General features: G+C 31.0%; 1 protein-coding gene across 1 annotated transcript; it reads right to left on the bottom strand.

The window, feature by feature from the left end:
• Nucleotides 1-12,791: 12,791 nt before the first annotated feature.
• Nucleotides 12,792-16,971, bottom strand: DopEcR (G-protein coupled receptor DopEcR). The gene is made up of 4 exons (XM_011506180.1): nt 16,748-16,971; nt 15,759-15,978; nt 14,137-14,566; nt 12,792-12,990 (listed from the first exon to the last, which is right to left on the bottom strand). Exons 1-4 carry the CDS (start codon nt 16,857-16,859, stop codon nt 12,811-12,813), a joined length of 942 nt encoding a protein of 313 aa, XP_011504482.1. The 5' UTR covers nt 16,860-16,971; the 3' UTR covers nt 12,792-12,810.
• Nucleotides 16,972-17,357: the final 386 nt, after the last annotated feature.

Here is a 17,357-nt window from a genome sequence, read left to right on the forward strand (position 1 = left end):
AAATGGTAATTAACAATTAACATTAGAATTGACGACTTTGCATTTATTGCTTACAAACCTCTATTATATGATACGTAAAATCTGAAGAAAATCTTAATACATCATAAAAATTTAATGATAAAAATAGCTTTTTAAATAATTATATTATATTATTAAATATACATTCAATTGTTTTAAATCTCCATTACTTTTATTTAAAAAAGAACATATATTATGTTTTACACATTTTGTGAGGGATAATGAACTATTTTACATAAATGTTATAAATCTAATAAGCACAAAGTTCAAGCATAATATATTCATGAAAGAGTACTAAATAAAATATAAATTCATATGGCTTGGGGATGAGGTAGAAAAAATATTTTCTACCTAATTCGATTTTCCTAAAATTTTTATCAATGGAGATATAAAAATATGAAGGAGAAGCATTATAAATTTTTCCTTGCATATAAGAATCAGGCGTATACTTTTTCATGGTAGTATACGGATCATATAAACTAACTTAACTAACGAACATATTACTATCACTTTTCTATATATATAAGATTTATCTAATATATAAAAGGATTTAACACATTTCCAAATTTAATATTTTACTTTACAGTTACAAATATATTAGGTATAATATATCTTCATTTGTTTCTCTTTTATTGCTTAAAAATATATGAAAACACTTTATATTTGGCTTTTCATACGAAATTTTCTCTATATAGAAAATATTAAATATGTGTCATGATTATTTGTGAAAAATTCGGAAAATCACTTTAAAATATAAACTCAATATTTAATTAAATATATTTATTAAAAATATAATATTCCATTCAAAGAAAGGCTAAAAAATTTTTTCTTCTATTACTTGAAATAAAATTTATTGTACTTTTATTAATATTTATTTATCTTATAACTTATTCTTTCGGATTAATCGGACAAATTAATTTTAAAATACTTAACCTTCCGATTTACGGCATAAGAAATTTTCAAGAAATTAATTTGAACGTGTTGAATATTAATTAATTTATAATAGCGTGACGGTATCGAATGTTCATCATTCTTATTTCAATTTTTAATATATATTTTTATTTTCTTTTTATGTTTTTAAAGTTATGAACAAGCATGATACTTATTTTTAATACCATTTGAATTTCTTCTATATTGAGCCATATATTATTGAATCTATAGAATTTCTATTTTTATTGCATTTTAAATACTTTTATTCTAAAATTAGATATTTTGACAGATGTCTTATAATATTCTTACGTAATGACAAAATTATTTTAATACTCATAAATAAATAATATTGCTTATTGATCAAATTAAATAATACGTTAAAATCTTAATAAGAAAATTATTAAGAATATTATTATTATTATTAAAAATATAGTAGTTAATTTTTTCTATTAATTATTATTTAATTACAGAATAACACGAAGAATAATGTTGATTGCATAACTTTACTGCGTTGATTTAATTAGTTTAAATAATTAGGTCAGAAATCCAAAGGGAGGGAGTCTTATGACCAATTATTCTATTTCAATTGAAAATTCAAAAGAACATTTATCCAACTATTATTTCACGATCAAAGAAAACATGAAAATAATTATAGATTATAGGAAAATAGACTGCCAATGAAAGATAGAGTTATTAGGTGAATAATTTGTAAAATACAGCGGCAAATAATAATAGAATAAATAAAGAGCTTTGTATGTTGTTGCTTTAGTAAGTCCAGTAGGTGGAAAATAACAATAATTCAAGAAGTACTTGAAAATACAGGATAGAATAAGAAATTGACCTACATTCTACATAACCTACATTCCACTATATGAAATGTTTATCGTTTTATTATTTAATGTATAAACATTTTCTTTACGTTTATCGTACTCTTTGCATTGAATATTTTTTCTAATTTTTAATCATACAATTTATTAAGCAGATTCGAATTTGACCCAATCGTATTTGTATTTATGGAAAATATAAAAGTAATTTATGCTAATTCAAATACGTGGATAATAAAAAATAAAATAAAATGTTTCAGTTTAATGAATTTTTTTTATTTATTCAATGTTTATAAAATAAATAATTTGTATAGAGATAAATTGTATATAAATTATACAGCAATTTAATTTACTTCGATGTTTCACGTAAATATTCAAAAAATAAAAAAAAAATAAATAAATCTTGGAATATTATTAATATAAGTATTGTCATTTAGAATAATAAATATAAAATGCATTAGTCTTCTTTATTTATAATAGGAATATAAATCATTGAGAATGTCATTCAATGTAGCTTGTGAAATTTGTTGAAAAAAAATTATAGTAAACATTGTAAAGAAATATGGACACTGTAGGATTGACATAGAGAGAGAGAGAGAGAGAGAGAGAGAGAGAGAGAGAGAGAGAGAGAGAGAGAGAGAGAGAGATGATTAATTTTCTATTACCACGCATGTAAAAATCTCCCTAATATATAGTTTAATGATATATTTAAAAAATATATACATGTATGTGATAACAACTGTATTTATTAGAATTTTATTCTATTTCATTTTCAAGGATTCATATTATGTAGCATAATTTTTTCATTAATGATTATAATTATGTTGAATATCGAAGGGTATGTGATAAAAATGTAATGGATGTAATAAGTGAGGTACAAACAATATATTTATCATATTATAGTGAGAAAACTTATGCGACTTTGCTCTCACCATTTATTTTTTTCAATATCTAGACTCCAGAACAATAATAATTTACTTTTAATACAATACCTTGTTCGACGTCACATCCGCACGTGATTCATCACATTATATTCCATTTATTCCTTATTCTATCTTACATACTTAAGAAACTATTAATTTCGCGCTCTTCGAAATGTTTACTTCATTACATCCAAATTCAAATGTTTCTTATTATACAAAAATTTAAAGTTACTACAATCCTTCTATTAAAATTTACAAAACTATCATTAAATAATTAATCATGAATATTTTAATTTATTAATTTATTAAGAGTTGATTATTAAATAATGAAATAAATATTCATTGTAAATATATACAAGTATGAAATTAATATTACAAAGTCATCGAAGTATTTGTTTGAAATTCAGTTATTTGTTAGAAAATTTTTATTTTAAAAATTTAACATTGGTTTAAATTTTATTTCATTAAATTATATTGACAGAGTGAAAATCACTGTGTACGAGGATTTTATTACAAATGGTGTTTTTTAAGTTTCTTTATTATTGCGAATTTCGTATTTTTAACGTACTACAAACTTTGAAAATTAACCCTTAAATGTACAAACACTATTTATCGTTACATCATATCAATTATGCCTATTTAAAATAATAGTTACGTTTTTTTTTCATTGTTAAATTATAATATATCCAAAGTTAAGGAAGCAAAAACGAAGAGCGCGATCGACTATCTAAATATCTTGGAGCAACTCATTATTAATATAATGATTTTTTATCGAGATTTATACACTCGTTTGCTATTGTGTTATTATATAAATATACATACACGCAAAGACGCACGCGCGTGTTTAGGTATATGCGTAGAACATTTTAATACCATCATATAATACGAAAGTAAAAATTACAACCGTAAATTAAAAAAAATAACTACATATATATATATATATATATATATATAATGGTTATGCCATAATTTTTTACCGTATTAGTTTCTTCAATTGTCAGTTGTATTTTTGCTTTCCTAAGGCTATACTGAAATGCTCATAGAGGGCCGAATGGCGAAGATAAAAATTTGTCAAATATATAATAGGCTCATACATATTTTATTGAATATATTTTTATGCCAACAATTTTTATATGTATTTCATATAATTCTTTTGAATGTATGTGCTATGCATACAGAAAACACTTGTTTTATCAAGAAAATATTTATATTATTGAAATAAAATTCTTCATATTACTTTAATTTATGAAAATGTCTAGAAAATTATTTTTTAGGGTTTTGTAACATATTTAAAATACTTTCTATAATATTCCTATATCTATTTTCTTTTTAATAAATTCCTGTTTTCAAATAGTTTTGAATATTTTTTATTGAAATTAAACAAAATAATAATATTATTTTTAAATACCTTAAGAGAACCAGAAATATCAAGACAAATATATGCCGTAAACGCATGCTTATGTACTATGTTTATTAACTGTTAACGTTTTTCTTCAACGTATTTATTTATATATGTTATGTATTATTATGTTGATGAGTAAGGATTCGAACACCATATAAACCAGTCATCATCAAACTTTAAACAGCTGGAAAGACTTTCTTTGCATTTATTTATTTATTTTATTTACAATACGTGACATTAGCAGAACTGAGTAGTTATTTAAAATAGATTAAAGTATACAATATTTACTTATTAACAAGAAATATTTTCACAATTGTATGTATTTTCGCATTGAATCGAATAGTGTTTTAAATTCGAAAATATTCATCAGTGTCGTTTGCACACTCGAATAATAAGTATAAAATAGTACAAAAACTTTCTCTACGTGCAGAAAAAAAAAACACGTTTGCCAAGTGCATGTATTAGTATTATGTGCGTGTAGGTATACATTGTACATAAATTTACACGAACGGAAAGTAAAATTATATTGTTAAGAATAAGTAGACTAGATGAAGTATATTTAAATAAACATTGAAAAAATGTTATAAAAAATTTTGATCTACTTTATAGATATGAAAAGTATTGTGATATGTTAAAACAACTATGTGTGAGCGTATATATTATCTAATGTAACAAGCTTTTGATATTCATAACATTTGTGAACACAATTTTAACAATGTGAAAACGTTCGTTTAAATATTTATTTTAACATTCGTCGAGTTTTCATAATTCATTGTCTGAAAATATTTCTCTTATAACACTGTATTATAGTAATATATATATATATACTGTATTATAGTATATATATATATATATATAAATAAAAATAAATGTGAAAATGTTAACAATATACAGATGCAATTGTTGTGATAATAACGACATTTGCATTAATAATTAATATAAGCTCTCTATTTGCCCAGATTTTTCCAGATTTTTTCCATATATATATATATATATATATATATTTATATTTTTTTTTTTTTTTTTTTTTTCCTTTTTTTTTTTTTTTTTTTTTTTTTAAACAAAGACTTAGCTCCGTATGTCTAACTCATTTTAACGCTCTTGGTTTATTAATTTGTTTATTGTTATTATATGATAAACTTTTTTCCCTCCCTGATTTTTATCTACCAATTTGGGGAACATGATTTCCGCCTTTCACTTTGGCCTCGAAATTTGTCGCGTGAGTGAAAAAATAGGACCGTCGAAGGCTTCTCTAAGTCGCTATCACTAAAAACATTAGGGGCTATACGCGTCTATATAATTTTATTTAATTTTTCCTAGCATTCGTATGAGAAGAAGAAGAAGAGTAAACTAAAAAGATCTATTAAAGGGTTACTCACAAGTTTTTAATGTAAAATATATTCCTTCGCCGTTATTTTGCGCGAATAGATCATACTGAATCGTAAAATCCTCATTAGGAAATATGGAAACATTCTAAAAAATTTTATTATATATAATATAATATTTAATATAATTTCATGTGACATGCTGTTTTATTATTTATGTCAAATTATAAAATACTTTCGATAAATTTTATTCTTAAAATAATTAAAGTCACTCTGTTCTGTTTTCAAATCTAGTAAACACAACTATGATAAAAACACATTATTATTTTAATATGCAAAGTTGATAAATAAACAATCGATTGGATGAAAAATTTAAGTGACTCTATAAGTTGTTCATGAGAAAAAAAAAACAGAAAGGCAAAAAGATTTAATATTTTAATGACTGTTCGCAAATTGTTTTTACCTCTGAAATCGGAAAATCTACTTTTCTTGAGCATCGGTCAGCTAGAAATTGATAAAAATACTTCGTGTCAACCATTATTTAAGTCAAACCAATATTTTCAAACTTACAACACTTGTATATTTTTTGTTCACGATGTATAAGTTGTGTCATTCAACGCTTCTCCTATTTTCTCTTTCTTTTTCTTTTTTCGTTATCATCATTATTGTTCTTTTTAAATTCACATAAATTCCTCGTTTTTGTCTTTTTCGCTTTTCATCGTCTATTATTATATCGTTTCGCTTTAACAACCACGTTTTTTTTCTTCTTTTAAAATATTTAATAACAACACGTCCACGGTTAGGTACGTTATAAAACTAGTACAAAACTAGCAACTTGGTACAAAAAGGTATTTTTCTTCGTTTTTTTTTTTATGTTTTGTTTTGTTTTTTGTTTTTGTTTTGTGTGCGTGCGTGCGTGCGTGTGTTTTTGTGTGCGTGCGTGCGTGTGTGTTTTTTTTTTGTTTAATTACGGAGGCCGCCCAGGAAACTGCCAGGGATCAGCTCTACCAGTACACATTAATTATACTCATTTCACATATTCTCTAGCTCGTCTTCGCTTTCATTTCTTACCGATTTCTTTTTTATAATCGCTTTGCACCTGTGCTTACACTTTCCTCGAATATGTGTATGATTTTGCTTTTTCATTGTTGGCTATTTAAATGTATGTTCATATACCTGTTGAGGTTGCACCCTCCGACTATATTTACATTTCTGGGTAGTAATATATTTATTTTTTCTCCCTCTTTTATATTTTCATTTAAATTAACTAAACGTTAGTTTTAAAGCAAATTTTAATTTTTTTTTTTTTTTTTTTTTTTTTTTTTTTTTTTTTTTTTTTTTTTAATATAAAGGATAATTTAGTCGTGACAAATGCAATGCTTTTTGCAAGTATATTTCTTTAGAAACGTAACATTTTGCATCTTTATGCTTTTCGTTATTTTTATCCAGAAATAGTGATATCTAGATATTTAAATACTTGTGAAATGTTAAAAATAGCTGAAGCTATAAAAATGCTTTATTAGAGAATTTCTAAAATAAAAACAATTCTTAAATAGGTATTGATAACATTTGAAATTTATTTTATTTATAATTAATATATAGATAAAAATTGTTGCACCTAAAATGTGATTTAACGAAATGATATATTAAAAATTATTAATTGAAATATCGAGCGTCTTTATCGATCTATGATCATATTAATTAATATTCAACTCCAATTTTAAATTGCAAATACATTTTACCGAAATTAACCAATAATATGGTCAATTCATTTCTCAGCAGATTGTACAAAGATTTCAAATCTATTGTTGTGTACTTAAATAAATACTCCATCAGTTTTTAATAAATGAATAGATTTTTATATTACACTTCGCTTTAAACCTTCACAGACATACTTACAATTTTTCTTTGTTTTTTTAGTTAGTATTAATTAGATATTCCAAAGTAGTTCCTTTGGAGTATAACATAAACTTGATATATATATATATATATATATATATATATATATATTTTTTTTTTTCTCGTACCACTGAGATCATCGTTTTAATACTGCTTATCAATTTAGAAAATATAGGTAAAGTATTTAGAATACTTGCAAAGTGATTATTATCGTATGGCTTATCATTTTGTTTATATAAAGTTGATGAGCAGAAATCTCGGAAAAGCGTATTTAGAATAGACATGATTTTTACATATATTTTCTGTAACATTCTTATCTTACAAGTCTTTATATTTACGATAGGAAATTCCTATAAGCTTTTCACGCTTTAAATACCTATTTGGAATTTTAATTTTACCAAACATAACGATAATTATTATGACAGAAAATAATTTAATAAAATATGATATCATAAAATTAAAAATACTTTTCAAACGAGGTCACGTAATGATAGAAATTTCCAATCGTTTGACACATAGTTAAAACATTCTTTATTATAATATATTCTAATACGTAACGCTGAATATTGAAAATATGTTTTGAACATTGAAAGAAATATTTATCACTTAGTTTGAACGATGTTGCGACAGGGATAATTGTGATGATATGGATATAATAATGCAAAACATGATTTTCTCTATTATAAGAAATGAAATAATCGAATGTTGTTGGCCGGAGGGTGCAAAATCTGACCGCGACATAGTTTGTTAATAAGATAAGAATCACGTGATATTCTGAAATTGAGGATTTTTAAATATTATAATTAATGTAACAGTATAGCCGGATGTTTAAAAATGCTTCTGATTGCTCTACGCGAAAAATTTCCCATTAAGTAGTAAGTTATTATTTTCTTTTAACACGGCAAGTGAAATAGTTTTAAATTAAATATTGGTGTCGCTATCTTTCAGAATTTTTCAGTGCATGAAACTCGCGGTTTCTGAATATTTACTTTAAAAATTAAATATTATTACTTAAACAATAATTTTGATAAGTTTGTATCACTTAGCTCATGAATATCATTAGTAATTCAAAAGATTAATGGAAATAAATTTCATAAATTTAAAGGAAAAGAATATTATGATTATTTGATCAAAAAATATAATATCATATATTTTAAAACTTTGTCATAAAGCATTAGTTTAAAGGATAATTTTGATTGATTGAAAATTTGGATTATATTTGAAATACCATTATTAAATAATATTATTATCGTTGAAGTTTGAATTATAGATATTAATAGGGAAAAAGTGATAAATAACAATTAAATATTGCATAATGAAGAAATTGCAAGCAAGTATTATATCTAATGTAATAAAAATCATATTAATCATGAGCTTTAATACAGCTTTCTCTGCAAAGGATAAGTGATCCTCATCATAAGTAGAAAGCGCCTAAATCTCATATACTTTGATGCGCTGATATTATTATTTTTTTTATTAATACAATTTTTTTTATTAATAAATCCGTGTCTTTAATGATGTCCGTTGCAATATTACTAGTTGAACAAATGCATATAAGGACGAAATACGATAAAAAATTCTAAGAAGATTAGCTCTCATTGTTTACGTATTAAGTGAGTTTACATTTGTTGTTACGTAATGGCAAAGTGACATAAGAATTAATGGGACAAAATGTAGAATTTATTTGAATTATTTTCATGTGCCTTAAATATTTGTAAATTATTGGCATATCTACCAAGTGTTTTAGGAGAAAGTAAGAAATTGTTGACTAAATATTTTTAATATCCAAAAATCTAATGCTTTACGGGACTGAAGAAAGTGCAAGTAATTTATTTAAATGAAGAAAAAATGTTTTATCATCGAAGTTGCATTTATAGAGGCATCTTTGTATTCATTTAAATTCATTCTCCTGTAATAATTATAAATATTTTTCATTAATTGACTAGACTCATTTGTATGTTTTTTTTTCTTTTTTTTTTTTCATTTTTTTTAGTTTTTATAGATCCTACAATTACGAGGTCGTCTCGCGACACCTAATGAGGAAATTATTTCTCACTTTTCATTCGCATGTCATTTATACTGAAAAATAATTGAAATTAACGTGTGTGTCGAACAGCTTTTACTTTTATTTTAATAGACTCATTTTTACACAATTTACGATTAAATTTATATCTCAATCGATTATAAATTATTCTTTAATCTTTATTATTTCATTATATTATTAAATTTCTTCCTTGTCCCCCTGGTCATTATACAGTGGAAATTAGTAAACTTTTTAAAACATACTACAACACTTATTTTGTGTAGATTCTTTTACGTAGACATTCTAGGCAACAGTTACTGTTTAATATTGTTTTTTCCCATTGTATCGTTTTGATGTTTCTTTTAATTATTATTAAGGTGATTTATCTATGATACAAGGTATATTTTTTCTCTTTAGTTTTTAAATAGTATATTTGAACATTCTAAGTAGAGTTTATTGTATCAAGACGGTTATTATCGAAGTTGTTATCGATTTTACCTTAACTTTAGTTCAGTTCCCTAAAAGAAAGAGTCAAGTTGACAAAGAAGATTCTTAAAAATTATTTATTTTTTTAATACTTTTACTTATTTTTATTCCTTTAATCTCGTTATTTTCTGCTTACTTTGGTTTACCCTTGAAGTTGAGTCTTATAGATTTACTCACGTGTTTATAAACTCACGTATTATATTTTACATATTTATGTTATTACTTGTTATTACTAGGAAAAGAAACTTCATGCTTTATTTACAAAAACCAGTTCGTTCGATATATAGGAATTAAATTGATTTGTCGAGCCATCATAGGTGCGAGCGATCAGTGTACAAATAGAAATTAATAGTCTTGTCTGAAGCAGAAAAACCTGAAATATAGTTTTCTGTTTAAATTTTAATACTTCATTACTTGTCATAAGTTGATTAGTACATACTTGCGGTACGAGCTTGAATGATTGAAAGAGAATAATGAACAGTAACTGTATAAACTGTATTCGTCTCTTAGGATTTCATCTAATAATACATAAATAAGTTATGATACGATAAATAATCTAATCAAAAAATCATTTAATAATACATATTGAAAAGTTATTTAAAATAATTTCCATTATTCGTTTATATCTCAAATATACAAAAATGATTGTAATATTAAATAAGCGTAAAATATATAAAATGGCTTTTATAAAATATAAAATGAAATAGCTTAGAAAGATTTTTTGGTAATAAAAACTTATTAATGTGTTACTTTATGTGTTCGTAGATGAAACCTTTGACAGCGACAAAAATTAAACGGCGAATGAAATCAATGTAATGTTGTATCGCTGCACTTTATTTTACGTTCGCTAAAAAGTTTTATTAGCTTAATATACGAAAATTCGATTTGAATTCATCAATCGCATGGCGGCAGCTGCAGAGCGCATAATTTCAATTGCGTTTCGCCCCGACCTGTCACATTTCTACTATCTCTGACGCTTGTATTTGCCGCTTAGTAGGTGTCTAATATATACGTATATGTGCACGAGCGTGTAGGCGTGTATATGCTCAAGACGCAGATACGCACAAGCGAGCGCGCGCGCGCACACACACACGCACACGCACACACACACACACACACATATATATATATATACACACACACGCGAGAAATGCAAATTCAAGTTTATACGTGTATAAGCTGACGCTAAAACACACGTCATGAATACGTGCGCGCATATACGCTTGTACACACGTAAACACACACGCGCATATGTATATACAAAGTGTGTATAGAATGGTAATGACTTTAATTTTACGTAGTCAGCAAAGTAATTCTAGGTATTTGTATCTATATACATTCGCTGCAGTCGACAGAGATGTGTGGACTGAAACGAGGGAAATGTATGTTCCGGAGTTGCCGAGTGATAGGTATGTTAACTCTTAAATTCAAAGGAATGGAATTTCCATCTTGGACATTGCTGTAAGTTTAGTCGTACCAGGTGATGGAAAAAGTATAAATTCTAAATTCATACTGCAAGTATTACCTTGGGTATTGCAACAAGAATGAATAATTGTTTGATAAATTTCTCGACTTTTTCTTAAACGTCATATCGGTATTTTTAAACGGCAATCTAAAGAAATTCGAAAAACTCAATGTTGAAGTTATCTTAATAAAATAATTCTTCGAGCAGTGCTTAATTACACGTGAAAAAAGAATGATTTATATAACTTGAACTTTATTAAAATTTATTTAACATATTTGATTGAAATAATACTCAAAGTTTCAAGATATTGCCGAATCCATTAAATTAAATCTGAAATCATATCTCACGTCTATACATTCTATATATACATACATATATATGTATCTATACATACACATATATGGTAAGATATATAAGATTTATAAATGGCATTCAACAATATTTTAATACCGATATTCTAGATTATTTTATATCACGAAAAATGTTTGATATGAATTGCAGCTTGAATTCTAAAAATATTGGTATGAAAATTCTTGACGTTAAATTTACGTGTCGTAGTAGAAATTAATAACGGTCCGTCGTCGACTACAAAAGCTTTTCATTTTCAGAATGTGCGCCAATGCAACTATAAATCCTCTTTAATATTCCCGAGATCTTGACGATTCGATTTACGTATACGCGGCGATTAGCAAACTTGAAAAGAAAATTAAAGTATAAAGAAACGATGTATCGGCTATATGGCATTGGTAGACTCGGCGGTGTACATCATCTCCTGGATGACGTATTTAATTCAAAGTTTGGAGTGCATGAGTGTAAAGTAAGAGGTAAGCATTGTGAGACTTAAATACGAAGGTACAGAAGAGGAAAGAGTAGAGTCGCGATCAAGTGGGCACCGACGTGAAGTTCATCGTCGTCGTCGTCGTCGTCGTCGTCGTCGTCGTCGTCGTCGTCGTCGTCGTCGTCGTCGTCGTCGTCGTCGTCGTCGTCGTCGTCGTCGTCGTCGTCGTCGTCGTCGTCGTCGTCGTCGTCGTCGTCGTCGTCGTCGTCGTCGTCGTCGTCGTCGTCGTCGTCGTCGTCGTCGTCGTCGTCGTCGTCGTCGTCGTCGTCGTCGTCGTCGTCGTCGTCGTCGTCGTCGTCGTCGTCGTCGTCGTCGTCGTCGTCGTCGTCGTCGTCGTCGTCGTCGTCGTCGTCGTCGTCGTCGTCGTCGTCGTCGTCGTCGTCGTCGTCGTCGTCGTCGTCGTCGTCGTCGTCGTCGTCGTCGTCGTCGTCGTCGTCGTCGTCGTCGTCGTCGTCGTCGTCGTCGTCGTCGTCGTCGTCGTCGTCGTCGTCGTCGTCGTCGTCGTCGTCGTCGTCGTCGTCGTCGTCGTCGTCGTCGTCGTCGTCGTCGTCGTCGTCGTCGTCGTCGTCGTCGTCGTCGTCGTCGTCGTCGTCGTCGTCGTCGTCGTCGTCGTCGTTACTGTCGTCGTCATCCGAAATGACCTCCGAAATATGGCGAGTTGACATTCATATCGGCCTCTAGTCGTCGTCGTCGAGGCCGAGCAGCTCGGGTGGCAGTCTCCGGTGACGACAGCATAAGGTCAGGCAGAGGACGCGCGCCGCCAGACGGAACTGCGGACTCAGGGTGCCGAGGACGACCGCCTTCCAGAAGCTGTTTGTCACGCCAAACCAAACTACGGCAAAATGCAAAAACGGCACCTGCAAGCATACCAGAGAAGCCGACTCCTAGTGAATTCTGCCATTCCTATCTCGTAATTGTTCCAATTTGTTTATTTTAACAGTCCTAGTCAACTACCTTTTTAATCATTGTCCGCATGATGCCTGATATTTATTATGAAAACTCATCAAAAATTCACCGATATATTTTCTGCATCAATAATATATACAAATATAAAATCATATAAAGTCTTAATAAAATATATTATATAGTACTATATAAAAAATAAATTTCAGAATTATTAATAGAAAATTCATTCGTTATTTCATTTTTAATACTCGATAGTTTCGTACGAGCTAATAAATAATTCATGTTCTATTTATCATAAATTAATGGAAAGATTATAACAGCGAGCGAAATTATCGAACAAAAATATATGGATACATTTTCACGTCGCGTGACTTTTTTTTAACTTTTTTTTTTATTTTTCAATTAAATGTTCATTTTCCATAATCAACATTAAATACGTAATAATAATAATTTATACAGAATTTCAATAGACTAAAGTACTGTGAATTTGAATAAGATATTAAGAAAGTTATTTTCCGTTAAGTAAAGCTCAGATAGACGTATATAATTTTTTCTGTTCTACAAGTTTTATTTACATTGGGAAGTCACATCGGTAAGAACTGTCTTTTAAGGGAGATTAAAAGGTTAATTAATCACAGGATAATCTTTATCCCGCTGAAACAGGATAAAATTTGGAGCGACAACTGTAGCACTCTATTCATGAAGTTAGATAGTATTATTTTTATAAGCGCTGGTACGGGAATTTTCATTAAAAAATTTCTTCTTTTACATAATTGCAAATAGAAAAGTTGAAAAAAGCAAGGTTCAGCGATGAGCTCGAAACTAATAATGAAAAAATGATTCTTAAAATAAGGCGTGTCAGGATTTAAACTTTAATATAAAAAATCTTAATATAAACCATGGAATTAAAAAAGTCTTGAAAATTATAAATGAAAGTTGCCATATCGTGGGCGGAAGGCTAGAGATTAATTAATTTCGAAAGTCCTTGGGACGTATACAGCATTAATAGAGATATGTAAAAATAAATTTACAGAGAGTCGAATGTAAGAAAGGGCTTGAAGCCAACTTGAAGACGATAATACGTCGATTTGATGTACCTGAGGAGGTCCGTTAACAGAAGCCCAGATCCTGAGGCCGGCATAGGGTGCCCACGATATCCAGAACGCCATCACCAGGACGAATGACATTATGTGGCTGGGATTGCTCAGGTTCTCGGAGAGGGCAGTAGCGTATTCTTTGTCGTGTATCGGCACGCCCGACCTTAGCTTCCTCATCATCGAGAAAATGTAGAAGTACGTGTAGATGATGGTGATGACCGAGGGACCGAGCACGAGTATCGACAGGGTTATGGTGTAGGCGGCCATATTGCCCCAGTCGAGCATGCAGATGAAGGCCTCGCGGTCGAAGATCGGCTTGTTGAAGCCGAGGAGTGGCGGGCAGCACATCATCGCCACGCTTATCCACGTGAAGGCCATCCAGCATTGGCAGCGCGTTTTCGTTTGTACCGTCTCGTAGCGCAGTGGCTTCCTGAAATATATTATCCAGAGCCGTGAAAACGGCCGTTCTCCTTTAGATCGGAAATTTCCCGACCAACTGCGACAACGTGGGAGTTGGATACCAGGGAGAGCACCGAATGCCATTTTTTCTTTCCCCACGCGTCGACTCTATTTTTTGCGCATTTTACGATTGCTACTAAGAGCTACGAATGCCTTAATTAAAATATCGAGATGAAAGGTAACGATGTGAGCGACGGGAAAGCCAAGAGAGCAAGTCCACGTAATGTAATTTGATTTTTCGCAATAATTTGCACGTGTGATAAATTTTTCGATTCTTTAAATGATATTGAATAAGCAAATGATATTGAATAAGCAGTGTGTATTTTCAAATTTATCGTTATGAAAGCTATCGGCATTGCCGTATGATTCTCATACTATTTCAAATAAATAACAAATGTAGTCGTAAGATGCAAACGAGTATGGTAATTTAGTGAATTGACTTTGCATGAAATTCGAAGGGCTTCGTTTATGTTATATAGATGATTGCTCTTTGTGAGCTGACGTAGGCATTAACGAATGTCTTTGTCGTAATTGTATTATTTCCGTGAACGATGAGAGACGAGGATAAACGAAATCTTGTAATCAATCTTCACGGTCTCAATGTTAAGGTTGAAATAGAATACTTTATGACTGTTAAAATAAGTTTTGTCATTGTTTCCGTGTTTAGTGCTTAGTCTATAAACACATGTCACTGTGTGATATAAAATCATTAAAAATGTTATTGACTCGATCCTCGTAGATAGTTACCGGTCGCGTCCCTGAGCTTGAAATTCGTTTTTTACAGCCCTTGAAAAAGCCCCTCCCCCACCATCCGTATCACTGCTCCCTTCCTTCTTTGGCTTCTAACCTCTGCCGTTTATACCTTTCACTGTCAATGTCTAATATCTCAAAGCTGATTCAATTCCGTTCAGTTCCGCATTATTTAACATTTAATCCATTTAATTGAAGTAATAAGAATGTCCGAATGAGCCAATCTTGCTTTCTTACCCTTCAAAATCATCCTTTACCACACGACGCATCGTTTACGACTCGACGACGTATTTAATGTAACTTGACGCTTTACACACGACGGGACATTTATTTATTTTCATTGCATAGCGATTTAAAGAGCGCAGCTGTTCATTATTTTATAGATCGCGCGGAGTAGTAGGGAAGTGTCGAACCTGATGGCGAGATATCGATCGACGGAAATCCACATGAAGGTGTATACGGAGACGGCCCAGAGCGTGACCTCCAGGTAGCCAACCAATCGGCAGACGATGTCGCCGTACACCCATCTTCGCACCAGTGCCGGGTAAACCGAAAGTGGCACTACCAGTAAGCCACACAGAAGGTCCGCTGATGCTAACGATAGCAAGTAGTAGTTTATCACCTCACTGGGACCTGGGCAATCGATATTACGTATACGTATACAATTTAAACACTATTATTATTTACATGTTTTTATGTCTCCTGGAATTTTGTCTATTGTTAGACCATCGGCATTGGCCGTTTATGTAAGTCATGGTCAATTATATTTCACTATACATCTTTTATAATTGAGTACGTGTATTTGCGAGTGCGCAAGCGTGGTTACAAGTCAAATGTAATTCCTTTCATTGTCCTCGTATTCCACGATAATCTTAAAGTTTTGCATACAACGATATGTTATTGCCTAAGTGCGCCTACATACGAGGTAATTTGTAAATTCTATTTAAGCCTATTGGTAGGCTTATATGACAAGTAAATACGATTTATTTGATTTATTTATTTATTTTTCTTATTAAAATCACAATTCTGAAAATTCGGAGAATTACGTTAATAATTTTTCATTAATCATTAGGATTGCTAAGCCACGCCCGGCTTATTCTCCGCCTTTCTTCATCATTTTTACATTTGATATAATATAAGTTGATATAATCCAAAACTTCTACTACTTACGTACTTAATGCGTAATTAAATTTCCATTATTAACCAATGAAATAGGAAATATTTATCGCGCGCGAAAAAGGACGTAGATAACTTTGTACGGTGACCTAAGCGCCGCGAGAGGCCTATTAAAGTGAAAATTGCGTAGCTCGAGTAGTTACTTAGCGCTTTGAACGGCGAAACTCACGGGCCAGAGCTTCGACCTCCTCAACAGCCCGGGTAATTTGCAGAAAGCCGAACTTACCGCGGAAGTTGAGGTAGGTGGCGATGATGAGAAGATTGGAGAGTATGATGGCGACGCCGACGACGAAGATGAAGCCCGCCTGCATGAGGGCCTCCAGCGAGGGCTCCTCCATGCCGCCGCCCCCCCGCGCTGCATCCCCCCGGGCGCGCCCCTATACGAGATGGGCCGCTTAGTGCCTGTGGCGGTCCCGGGAAAGCCCCTCCTGGACCCACGGATCCTCCTTGGCCGAGCCTCGGCACCCCGCTCGCCTCTGGCTGATTCTCGCTCGCGCTCCTCCGCCTCCTCCTCCTCCTCCTCCTCGACACTATCGGGCCCGCGGGGGCGGGGCCGACGCTCCGGCTGCGGCGCCACGACGGCAATGCCTCCTGGTGAAAGAGAATCAAGGGGATGAGGGCCTGGGTGCGCTCGTGAGGAGACTTCCGACGGTAAAGTAGACGCGATCGTAATCGGATTACATCTGATTTAGCTCATCGAGAGCTTTTTATCGCGGCCTGAGCTTATGAACATGAAGGGGGCGAAGACAGCGAGGGCGACGCCGTACTCGGATAAGATTTTGGAATTCTGGAATTCGGTTTGCCTTAGGATATTTGCGTTGGATGAGCTGGGATTT

The sequence above is a fragment of the Ceratosolen solmsi genome, unplaced genomic scaffold, assembly GCF_000503995.2.
Source record: "Ceratosolen solmsi marchali unplaced genomic scaffold, CerSol_1.0 scaffold7, whole genome shotgun sequence".
Taxonomy (NCBI): Eukaryota; Metazoa; Arthropoda; class Insecta; order Hymenoptera; family Agaonidae; genus Ceratosolen; species Ceratosolen solmsi.